General features: G+C 42.9%; 1 protein-coding gene across 9 annotated transcripts in view; it reads left to right on the plus strand.

Annotated features, from left to right (window-relative positions):
- Foxp1 (forkhead box P1) overlaps positions 1–12,769 on the plus strand; it is a 611,987-nt gene that overhangs the window by 557,283 nt on the left and 41,935 nt on the right. For all 9 annotated transcript variants that reach the window (XM_057790924.1, XM_057790915.1, XM_057790906.1 and 6 more), the window contains one exon: positions 5,628–5,732. In XM_057790924.1, the coding sequence (XP_057646907.1) occupies positions 5,628–5,732 (105 nt within the window). The remainder of the gene's footprint in view (positions 1–5,627; positions 5,733–12,769) is intronic.

The following is a 12,769-nucleotide window of genomic DNA, read 5'->3' on the forward strand; positions in this document are numbered from 1 at the left end:
CATAAAATTCTGAAAAAATAAATTAAGAAACCTTGAAAACACATTTAAACAGGTATAAATTGACATATCAGAGCAGCAGTGTTCATAGGCACTAACATGTTAAACAGCTCAAATTGTTTATTAAGAAATTATTGGATTAAAAAAATGTGCTGCATAAATACAGTGGAATAGTATTTAGCCATAAAAAGCTGCGATTTTGATGTGTTAGCTTCTACAACATGCTAAGTGAAAGAAGCCACACACCAGCAAGCACATACTGTCTCATGGTGTTTATATGAAATGCACAGAACAGGCAAATGTCTGGGGCATGGAAGTAGGTAGGTGATCAGTAGGGGCTGCAGGCAGGCAGCGAACAGGGAGTGCTTGTTGCTAGGTACAGTGTTTCTGTAGGGACGGTACAGTGCTCTTCAGTGAGACTGCTATAGTGGCTCTGTAGCCCCAAATGGAACAATAACAACAGCAACAAATCATGATTTTAAGCAGTTTCAAAAAAATTAACATAGCTTTCCATAGCTTAGTTTATCCAGTAGATGCCTGGCGAACTACCATACAGTTTATATTTGGTGTGATGGTTGGGTAGGAAGAAGGGGTATACTCCAGTAGACATCAGTGTTGGCTTTTGGTACAAATGATTCAAGTTAAAAAGACCAGGTAGGCAAGTTTGGGATAGGACAAAATGAGTTTGGGGCTACTCAGAAGACATGTCAGTGCATGTGTCGCTGGTGTTAAGAATTATCTAGTTGTGGCTTTTGTGAATGGTGGAATTGATGTCTATACCGAGCCAACGTGTAGGTTGGCAGGACGTGTTTGAGGTAAGGTGAGGTCTGTATTCTGTCTCCTTAGTCAAGAATTCCTTCAGTCCCACAGTGGACCCACAGCCTGCAGACTGCAGTCTTGAGACTGTCCTTGTGGCAGGGAACAGAAGTAATTCCAGTTTTCAGTTTTGCCTGGGCAGTGTGAAATCCAGTCACCAGTGCTGAACATCCAAACTTCTCCAAGAAACCTAGGGTTGTAGCTTGGGGGGAGCGTGCTTGCCCAGTATGAGGAAGGCCCAGAGTTCAAAGCCCCAGCCCTGACTGAAAAGAGAGTCTTTTCTACCACCAGTGTGCAAGCAAAGACTGTGGCTGGTGGATGTCAATGTCAGAAAAATAAATCGAACAGAAATAGCATAGCAAATGTCATTGGGAAAGGAGGCGTCACACCATAGCAAATGTAAACGCATTGATAAGTACCATGCAGTGTCAGGAGCTAGTTCATATCTATATGTAATTATACTTTCCCTGGCACGTTGACTCCTTCACATCTGAAATGCTACCACTGTTCTCGTGTTAAATTATATTTAGTTTTTACGTACCACGGATTATCAGAAAAGATTTAAATCAACTGGCTTTTCTCGAATGCATCTATCTGTGTTGCACATAGTCTGTATAAAATTAAGTAATACAAAGTGTCTTCAGCAATATTTTCTCCTGTGGGTTTGTATAATTCTGGTCTTTACCTATAAGAATAAGAGAAAGTAAATATTGAGTATATTACCACACAGAAATTAAATAGGACAAGGTGTTTGCTGTCTGTTCATTGATACATCTACGTAGCATTGATTGAGCACCGTATGGGGTGCTCGGTATGTGGGAATGAGTGAGTGATCCCTGCCTACAGGAGTACTCAATCTGAGAGTTATAGTAAAACAAACTGAAATGTTATTGAACATTTGACCTGGGGCCTGGCAAGGTGTAGTGCACACTTGTAATCCCAGGGCTTGGCAGAGGGTGACTGAAAGATCAGGAATTCATGGTTATTCTTGGCTCCATAGAGTTCAGAGCCACCTGGGCTAAGAAAAGACAGAAAGAGAGAGAGAGAGAGAAAGAGACAGAGAGAGAGAGAGACAGACAGACAGACAGACAGACAGACAGAGACAGAGAGAGACAGAGACAGAGACAGAGAGACAGAGAGAGACAGAGGGAGGGAGGGGACAGGAAAGGAAAGGGATACCAAGAAAGAAAAGGAAAAGGAACAATTGATCCAAACTTTCTCGAAGTTTCATTTTGGGTAAATATATTTGAGCATCTTCAAAGCAAAGATAGTGAACATCTCTCATAGACACCAAAGGTCCACTCTGTGCCACATGGTCACCTCTGACCAGTTTATGTCATGGTGCGCCTTAGGGTTGCTTCCCACCATCAGATGCTCTGAGCCTTGTCTGCCCACTATCTTTAGCCTGTTCCTGGAGCTCCGAATTAACTGAAGTTGACGAATTTGTGCTTGCTTTCTTGGTTCTTTTTGTCAGAAGCCAGAAAGCAGTAGAAATCCTATGTCCCAGGGTCCACTCTCTTGATGAAACGTTAAAGGTTTTATCCGGAGATGTGACAGGGGCTGTGGGTGGAGCTGTGTGCAGAATGACCCAGAGACCAGGAGCCAGCCTCAGCCGTGCACCATGGGGGCTGTGCAGCTTTACTATGGCAACATAGCCAGTGACAGACTGCAACTCCAATCTTAGTTGAACTTGCTATTGTTCCTACCGTATGCAAGACCGTATGCAACTGTTAGCAATTGCATGTCAGCAGGTGATCGACAAAATGAAAACCTCATAAAAGGTATAAAAAGTTGTCAGGTAAGTAGTCAACTTTCCTTGACTCCCCATACATCTCCCAGTGTTGAGCTGTTTGGTCTCTGAAGAGTCTTTGCAGAGGTCCCAGCAGGGTACCACTACCAACCTCTTCTTCCATCCAAATCTAAGTATGTTCTTCAGACAATGGAATACTTCAGTGTATTCAGTTACACAGTACATATGGAAAGCTGGTGACAGCGTTTGTTGACACCTTACAAAATAATAATATGACAGAAGAGAGATATGGAGCAGTAACCCACGAGAATGTAAACAGTGATGTCTAGGGTGGGTTGGGGTGAGTGGATACCATGTCAGCCAACTCAGCACTGCATGATAATAGGAGAGCATGTGACCTTTTCACAATAAGGAGCAGTGTTCTAAGCTAAATAAGTAATTAAGTGTGTGCTTCTGTGCACAAGGCGGTTGTTTGTTTGGGCTTTGGGGATCAGGACCTAAGTCATCTCTCTGTTCTTCAGGTGATTCCAAGTTGAAGTAGAAATAAACACTTAGAAGGGAAATAGTTTCTATTCATGTGTTCATCAGATAAACCGGAAGGACATCAAGCATCATGGGGAGCTGGGCATGTTGTGGTGATCATTTGAGAATTCCTGATTAAACTCAGTACCATTTGCAGTTCCCAACTGGTAGGAGGAGGAGTTTTTGCATTCTCAGTAGTCGAGCCTCCTGGCTTCTGCTCTGAAGAGCACACAACACACATACATACATGATGCAGGTTGGTGGGTACCAGGCACTCAGCAAGAACAGCTGGTACAGCATTCCTAGTGAAGTATAAGCCTTAGTGTGGTTGATTTGTTGATTCTAAGTTTCTCTGAATCTTGGTAGGAAATTGGTGTATGCCAAGATGTTTAGCCTAATAAATTTTATCTCTGATATTACTTATAAATATAAGAAATATAATAGAATTCTGAGTATCCAAATTACACGAATAGTTAAAGTTAGATCCATAAATTGGTAGCATGTTTCCCATCAATAGCTGGAAGTTTGGATACTTAGTTGATAACATGAGAATTTCTGTACAATAATGACATCAGGACTGGAGAGATGGCTCAGTGGTTAAGAGCAATTAACTGTTCTTGCAAAGGACCTGGGTTCACTTCCTAGCACCCAAATGATGGCTCACGACCATCTGTCACTCTAATCCCAGGGGTCTTGGTGTCCTCTTCTGACCTGCAGGCACCAGACACCCACATGTTGCAAGCATTCATACACATAAAATAAAAATTTTAAATGTTTAAAAGGCAAAATGACATTAAATATAAAGAGTATAATTCTTCATGCTTTTATTTGTAAAAAATTATGTATTTATGTATATCTTAGGATATTCTCAGTATTTTTCAAATTTATATATGTACATTTATATACACATGTATATGTTCTGATAAAACCTCAATTAGTTTCTCATTAACTAGCTAGAGAAAATTATGGGGTAGAGATTCTTCTGAAACCATTGAGAAAAACATTTTTAGTAAACTGAGCCTTTGGTCTCAGAGGATGTGAGGAGTCTGGTGCTGGTGAAACAGTCTTCCAGTTCTGAAAGATTACCAGTGATGTGTACCTGCTTATGCACAGACCCGTAGGTGGAAGCCTTTGCTAGATTCATGGAATTCTACCTTTTCTTCTTAGAGGATGCCCTCTTCTGTCGGCCTCATTCTCTAGTGGACGTTTCTGCTACCTTTACACATCACTCTTAACATTTCTTCTTTCTTTTGGTTCCTCTGTTTATTTCCTTTGTAAGAGCAAAAGTACCTCACTGGTATTTCCAAGTTGTTAGGTTCCGGCAAAATAACTTAAAAAATACATAGGGGAACCATTGCCTTTGGGAGGTATTGTTCTCCTCTCCAGGGTGTTCACTTTGATTTGCCTGTGATTTAAAGCTTTGCAATGTGCTTGCTGTGTGTGGGTTATGGTCTTAACGGCCAGGAGCTTTAGTGGGTACATACGGTCTATATACATGGTCAAGAAAGTTGAGGAAGAGATATCTTACTAGTAGGATAATACAATATGCATGCTTGCTAGTGTGCACTTGCGCACATATGTGTGTGAGTGCGTATACTTATATCTTTGTATCTCACTAAGCTCTTGAAGTTCAAACCAAAGAGAGGCAGCAGAGGAAGTAGTACAATAGCCCATCCGTTTGCGAGAAGGCAGTGTGCCCAAGCACAAACCAGAACTCTGGGTGTTCATTGTACACTTCTATTAGATGGAACCTAAGGTTATTGAAAAATAATTTGTCCGAAAGGTGTGGATAGAGAAAATATTTGAGAATATGGCTTGTCACTCAAGCCCAACGGACTCCTCCCTGCACACCACATGGCTCAGATCAAAGCATCCTCCTACTTGATCCCAGTTGCCAGATCATTACTTATCGATTAGAGCCCCACCGGAGTGTTAACCCCTTGCTTGCTGTTCATGTTTTCTCTCAAGCTTGCTGTCTGTAACTTGAGAAATACAAATCTCCCACCACCACAAGTTAATTCTAAACTAATCATTGATATTTGCCCTGAAAAATATTTTGTAGTATTGCATATTATTATTTATAAAATATTTTATTAGATTTTTTTTTTTTTAAAAAGAGGACACTTGGATTTTGTGAAAGCATTGTCATAGAGAGGAGGAGAGAAAGAAGTGTGAAGTGTCCCGTGGCAAATACAAGCACTGCGGATCCAGTACAGGTTTTCCAGCCAAATTTTGTACACTCAGGCAATTATGGCGGTTTTTACAGTGGCCTTTGCTGTCTGGGTAGAGAGATTTGCCTCAAACAAAAACCTGTCAAATCCTCTTCACACATAGAGGTAGGTTCCTAACATCAGACCACTATACCTAAATGTGTTTAGAACATAATCTTCCAGCTCATAGTTTCCCTCTTGCTCAAAAGCAGGATTAATTAGGTTCCATGGGGAATGACAATGTGAGACTGGTCACGTGCTTTCTGGGCCACATGGACTCTCCGGACTGTGTTTCACTCATTCTCCTCCCCCCTCCGTGTGTTTTCTTGCAGCTTGTCCCACGAGGAACACCCCCACAGCCATCCTCTCTACGGACATGGCGTATGCAAGTGGCCAGGATGTGAAGCAGTTTGTGACGATTTCCCAGCCTTTCTAAAGTAAGAATTACCTGCTGTGTCTTCTCTGTCGCACAACTGTCCCTCCTGCTGTCTGTCCTTCACCCACCAGCTTGCCTTCCTGTTAGAGAGTGTCACAGAGCCCTTCAGAGGGTAGCCTCTGAGTCACCGTTCTAGGAAGTTAGATCATCCGTGGAGGGGTGTCCCCTCAGAGGAAGGAGACTTAAATGGAAGGCACCAATAGCAGTCAGTTTTCCAGACTAACCCTGGGGTAGAGAGAAACCTTCAGTTATTTCAGTGATGGGTCCTTTGCAGTTCTGTGGTCGGGCCCCTTCTTTGGCATGGGATCCTGAGACAGTGCCGCCATCTTGGTTTCTTATCCTTCTGTATCGGGTGGCTTCTGTTGAGTTCATTTTCCCTGCCAGGAGAAGTGGATGATTGTATGATGTAAGCTCGGGCTGTCTCATCTCGAGCGGTGATGCTGATAGACTCTGCCAAAACGGGCTGCTCATCTTCCCCATTGGTGTGGATGCCTGTCTGTGCCTCTCAGCTCAGAATTGCATTCCCTCCCCTGTGCTGTCCAGTAGGTTATAAATCTGACCCAGCTGCCCTGCGTTCTTGGCATCACTTCTGTACAGTGTGTTGAAGCCTTGACTAACGTACTAAATACAGTTGCTGTCTTAGCATTCTATTGCTATGAAGAGACACCATGACGAAGGCACCTCTTAAAAGAAAGCATTTCATTGTGGAGGGGAGGTCTTGTTTACAGTTTTAGAAGATTAATCCAGGATCATAATGGCAGAAAACAGACGGGCATGGTGCTGGAGCCGTAGCTGAGACCTTCACGTCCCGATTTGGAGGCAGTAGACAGAGAGACCCTGGGCCTTGTGTGGCCTTTTGAAACCCCAGATCCTATTCCCAGTGACACGCTTCCTTCAATATGGCCACGTCTCCCAATATTTCTCAAACAATTCTACTAACGGGGGACCAAACACTCAAATACACGAGTCTCTGGGGCCATCCTCATTTAAGTCACCACAACAGTGTCACCTTCTGTTATTTTAGTCTGCCTCACGTATAGCCTCTATACATCAGGACACGTGATGGTCTCTCTGGGGTGGGAGCATCATTTATGGACCAGATACAAACACTGTGATGCAGCCACCCCTAACGATACTTGCAGTATTACAGGCAGGTAGTTCTGTGTGAATATTTTATTATTATTTCAATGCACAGAAAGAAGGCTTTGAACTTATTATATAGTTCTCAGATTGTATCCTTCACTTGAAGAGTATTCTGTGGTCAGTGTATGTTTAAGCCGTGTCCAGGAGAGCTAGTGAGTATCGGCATCAAGAGCAGCAGCCACTGTCGTCCCTGATTACATTATTAGCATTTAGATAAGTGACGCTGGCTTTGTTTTCTGTGTAGCTCCTTCATGGAATCTGTTTTGTTACCACCCTATCGTTTGCCTAATCATATTTATCCAATGAGAGCAAAAGAGCTGGGCAGAACGCACTTGGAAATTCTGATTTTCTCGTTTGCACCAATGCTAAGTAAATAAGTTTGCTGATTTAATTCTTCTGTAGAATGGCTGACAAGCGTCAGTCAGCATGATTTATGGTTATAAAATCTTGAACTATAAAATTGTTATCATCGCTCGTGCGGCATGTATCAACTCTAGGGACCAAAACTGCACTGCCAGGTCCCCAGTTTGACCCATTTAAAACATTTCATTAGTAGTCAAAGTATTCATATCTTAATAATCTTCAAGTCATAGGTTCATGTGTTATGAGCTGGCAGTTCAGATATGGCTAGGCCTCAGGATCTAGAAAGAGTGAATAATTCAAACCACTTCTAAAGAAAAAGGAAAAAGCAAAGATCATTTGAATGGAAGCCTAGATTTATCTCCTACAAACAAGAAGCCTGTTCACGTCTCAGGATGTTAGGAGCCTGACTCTGAGTTGGAAACCATCTCTCCAGCCTTTGTTGTGGTTTTGCACATGGCATGACATGCTCCTGGTTCCTGTTTGCTCAGCGGAACTGGAGTGCCCACTATCAACTTGCAATATTGCTTGCTTATTTTCTACTGTTTGCTTATGTGCTAGTATTTTTCAGAAGGCTTTGTTTGCAAGTTGTACAAACCTGACTTGAGTTGATATAAGGAAAAGAATAAAGGCAGGGGTGAAAACGAGCCAGTATAGACTGGAACTCTTACAGCATTGCAGGCGCCAGTGACTGACGGGGGCTGAGGGGGTGCTGCAGTTTGGGGCCCCCATTAGCTCTGTATTTCCCTGTTGTCTTCATCCTTTGGACTTTTCTAATTGGAACTGGAGAACACAGGTTTGTATTCCATGGAATTATCAGTCCCACCGTGCAAAGAACATTGTGCAGACTGCCATTGGTTCAAATTAAGCCCTTTGTACTAGTTTTAAGCCAAGCTCCATTACATTCCCGCCTCCAGAGCAGAGGGACTCATACACATGATGAGAGACATGCTTCCAGAAAACAGAAGTGATTCTTTCCATGGAAGAAGCCACTACGAACTCAGCTTTACTGAGTTCCCAACTCAAAATCTCATTTTTCCTTCTTTTACGGCAAGATTTTAATACTTAGAAATTCGGGCTTATCTTTCAGTTCAGGATCTTGCCTAATGAATTGGAACCCAAGTCAGTCATCTGGGGGACTTGGAGCAGCATGTCTGTGCTCAGCCCCAAAGAGAAATCCATGGGGTCTAGGGAAGCTCTTCTTGCAGTCCCAATGAAAGCCACATGGTTCCCTTGAACTCTGACACTGTTGTTATCCAGCATTTATCTTCAGATTGCTGGGTTGGAAGGTTCTGGAAGAATCTCCTTGGCTCTGCTCGTCCTCAAGCCCCCTCCATTTTTACCAGTTATTTTTTATGGTGTATGCAAATTCGCACTAGTCACATTGTAATAATGTGTAATTAAACAACTTTAAATATGCAATAGGCATAGTTTCAGATATGTAATAATACATATTAATTCGTTTAGCCCTCACAGCTGCCTGGGAAAATGTCATAGTAGCATTTTGAATACACAGTTAAGGCGGCGAACGAGCAGAGTTTGCTGACCCCCCCCCCCCAGGTCACCCAGTTACTGTGAGCTCTGGTTCAGAGTCTTGTCCGCCATGGTCGCACTGTGCTACCTGGGAGAAACTATGCCTTTTTTTTTTTTTCCTGAGAAAGGGTTTCTTTGTCTATCTCTGGCTGTCCTGGAACTAACTCTGTAGACAAGACTAGCCTTGAACTCACAAAGATCCACCTGCCTCTGCCTTCCTGAGTGCTGGGATTAAAGGTATTGGGATACCACCACCCGACTGAAACTGTACTTTTTTAAATTAATAAGTTATTTTCTACTTAAGGTAGTGGATGTGAAGAAAGTTTTAAGGGCAGTTTTAAGAGTAGTCATGTGTGGATAGGTTGTATCTCAGTGTGTTAATAATGATCTCTTGGCCAGGCGGTCGGTGGCACACGCCTTTAATCCCAGCACTTGGGCAGCAGAGGCAGGCAGATCTCTCTGAGTCCAATGCCAGCCTGGTCCACAAGAGGTAGTTTCAGTACAGGCTCCAAAGCTACAGCGAAACCCTGTCTCAAAAAACCAAACCAACAACAACAATACTAACAATAACAACAACAATGATCTCTTATGAGTTAGGCTCCAATGGCATATCTTACTTAGAAAGTGCCCAGCCCTTACTGAGCTCTCTAAAAACACGGACACATCTTATCTACCCAGGTATATTTTAGGAGCAATAATTTTAAATATATAGAAATTCCCAACCTTGTATTTTGAGAAGGCACTGCTGACTGTTCTCCGAAATAATGTAAAAAGTTGCTTACAGTTCCATCCTGAGGGTGGCGGGACATTATGGAGAGTCAATACATTAGGGTTTGAGGGCCATCTGAGTCCTATCCCCCTGTCGGTCTAAAGCCCAAGTGAGGAGAAGAAGCATGACTTTGGCCCTCATACCAGCTGCATGTGGCCTCTGACCTGGGGTCACAATTTTGGCTCCACCCTGTATTTCCAGCTAACAGTGCTTTGTGCTTCCTGGATTCTGTTGGCTGGGTAGCTGGGGGAACTGTGTGTGTGGGAGGGCCTGTGATTTCCCCCAACACCCACGGGCTTTAAGCTCCTGGCTCTGGGGTTCTCCAACCTAGCCTTTCAGGTTTGGTGTCTGAAAGGAACATGATGCCTAGTTGCCGTTTTCCAGCCGTGTGTGACCCCAGGTCGTAGGTGTAATTGCAGCAGCTTGCAGAAGTGCTTCAGGATAAGAGTCCAGTTAGCCAGTGGAGTCTCCCTGTTGATAGAGAAAGGAGGAGGGCCGCAGGCAAAGGCAGAGGTGTGTTCTTCCCTCTTGATGAGGAAGTAGTAGAGCAGATGGAAAATGAAAACCAGAGACTTAACATGACACCTCGGCCACAGAGTTTGTCCCTAAGGTGAGGACGGCCATGGGGTCTTTAATTTCAGAGCTGAGACCTGCTCAGGATTCTGCTGTTGTCTTTCCCTCCAGTCAGCAGGGACCTTACCTGGGCTCTGTCTCCTCTCCTTCTTAAATCTCCCCACCCAGAGTTGTCATGTGACCAATATTGTTGGGGTTTGCTGATGCCAGGCAGTGCTCGCGCTTGCTCTGATGTCATCCCAGCGGTATGGCTCTGATTCTCCCACAACAGGGAATGAAAACAAGCCCATGGCCTTCCAAGACGGGAAGCTGTTAGACTTCACCGTCTTTCCCTTCCAGTTAGTCTCTCTGCTCAGATCAGTCAGGGTTAGGCATCACCACAGGGACATGGAGTAATGATTCTTCTCCATAAAGACAAAAAAACAAGCAAAGGGCGCCCATGATGCTTCAGAGAGGTCTGCAGCAGAACCTTTCTAGGTCACAGTCATGAGCACACTCACCATTTTCTAGTTTGAGTGTCTGTTCAGACCAGGCTGCAGTTTCAGAAATGCTTGGACCGAATATTTCTTTTCCCTTAAATCCTCAACCTTATCCACCCCGTGCCTTGCTTTGGAGATAGAACCTTGCTAGGCCCTGAGAGACACCACCAAACCCCTTCCTAGTCTTCCATATGATTTCCTCCCTTTGTGTACTTACATAGTACCCATTTGAAAAGATTTGGTTATTTTTTTCATATAGAAAAGCTCCATACAGAAAAAAGCGAACAAAACAAAAATTTCTTTGACAAGTTAGTCAGATGTATGTAATTTATGGAAGCCAAAAGATGTTTTCTGTGGGTGTCTAATGTAAGACAGGAGAGTAGCATTGAAGAGATTGTCCAGAGATGGGACTTTGACCCCCTTCCTGAAGGTTGAGAGCTGCAGACAGAACAAGATAGTTCTTTGGTAAATTGCTTTAAAAAAAAAATGTTTTTTTTCCCCGGCGCATTTTACTTTTTAAATCTTCGAAGACTTGCATGTGAAAGAAATGAAGTGTATTCTGTACTGTTTTCACAAGTGTTTTTATCATGGTAACATCTTGTTTACTTTAGTTCCCTGCCTAAAACTACTTGGAACATGTTAAGAAAACATTTCAAGAAACCCTGACAAAGAGGCTTTTGTTTCGCAGCCACGGAGAGGCCGTGTGCCTCACCAAGGTGTTAACTTCCAGCCCCTTAAGCACTTCCACACGAAATTCCAGCAACTGTGTTTGTGGTTTTGGAAAAACAAAGTGATGCTAAAGAAACCAGGTATATGCTAATACATGTCTAGGGAGGCCGGATATCATAAATTGTTTCAAACCCATTTGTGGCTCTGAGGCTTGCACGCCCGAATTTTCGGCAATGAAATTGCCTCCAGTAAGCACAGTGGCAATGCAGTCGGCACACAGAGGGAAGAGCTGCCCTTACTTGTGGCTGTGTGCGGACGGAGCACCCGCCTCGCTGGTGCAGCCTTTCAAGATCATGGGCATGTATTTTACCCCATCAGAGCTGAGGAGAGACATCTTCGAAAGTTGCAAAATGAGCTTCATATTTTTACAAACAATGACTTTCTACTTACTGTGCATTTTCTAGAGTCATTTTTAAAAAGAAAAAGATAGGTGTTCCCAAGAAGGGGAAAATGTTTTCCCCTTAAAAAACAGTTTCTTTTTAAACCATTTTGACTTTGCTCAAGAGTTCAAGACCGGCCCCAGTGCTTGAAAAGGTCAAAGTGACCTGAAGACCACAGTGCCCTCTAGTGATATGTAGAATATTGTATAGAAAAGTTTAGACAAATTTACCAAACAGGCCCAGGCCACCACTTTACTCAAAAAGGAAGCAAACGATATTTGAATTCACTGTTATTTAGAAATGAAGTTTAAATTTTGCTTTCCTTGCAAGCATTTGAAGTGTCTTTCGTTTCTACCTGGGAAGGTAGTTCTGCAGTTCGCTGCAAATGTGGAACAGATGTATGAGACCGCTTAGGTGTCTCCTGTGATCACTTCCGGCATGGAATTGTCTGGCCTTACTTAGGAGACGAGGCTCGTCTCTCTGTCCCCCACTTTTATTGACACCATCTACCATATTATGGCCATGTCTAAATGGTAAAATTTATTGTTAGCGGTAGTGTCACGAAAGTCTGAGACAGCGATTTTCCTTTCAATAAAAGTAGTTAAAAACCTTTTAGAAAATCCATAATTTTGATTGCCTGTACTTCATAAATGTATAACTGGTACTTTTTAGCTGTCTCTTTAGGGAAAAATGAGTTTTATCACCTGTGGTACCTGGGTTAATGAAATTGTGTGCTGGAATTTAGCCAGGATGAGAGATGAGATCATTCCAAGACACTAATAATTGGCAACAGGTCTCATAAAAGCGCTTACTCTTGAGTGGAGTATCATTAGATTTTTTAAAAATTATTATTATTATTTTATGTAAATTGAGAGATTAGTTGTCAGTCCTCAAGTTTCTATACTAGTGAGATCCTCATTTGGTATCACATTCAAAACCCAGTGACCTAAAAACCAGCCTCCGAGCCAAAAGCAACAGAACAGTGTCCATCAGTGCCTTGCAGAAGAATTTGCTTGCATCAGGTTTCAACTTCAGTTCCTGTTCAGCCTTTTACAAATCACGGTTCTCAGCT

This window comes from Chionomys nivalis, chromosome 1 (assembly GCF_950005125.1).
Source record: "Chionomys nivalis chromosome 1, mChiNiv1.1, whole genome shotgun sequence".
NCBI lineage: Eukaryota > Metazoa > Chordata > Mammalia > Rodentia > Cricetidae > Chionomys > Chionomys nivalis.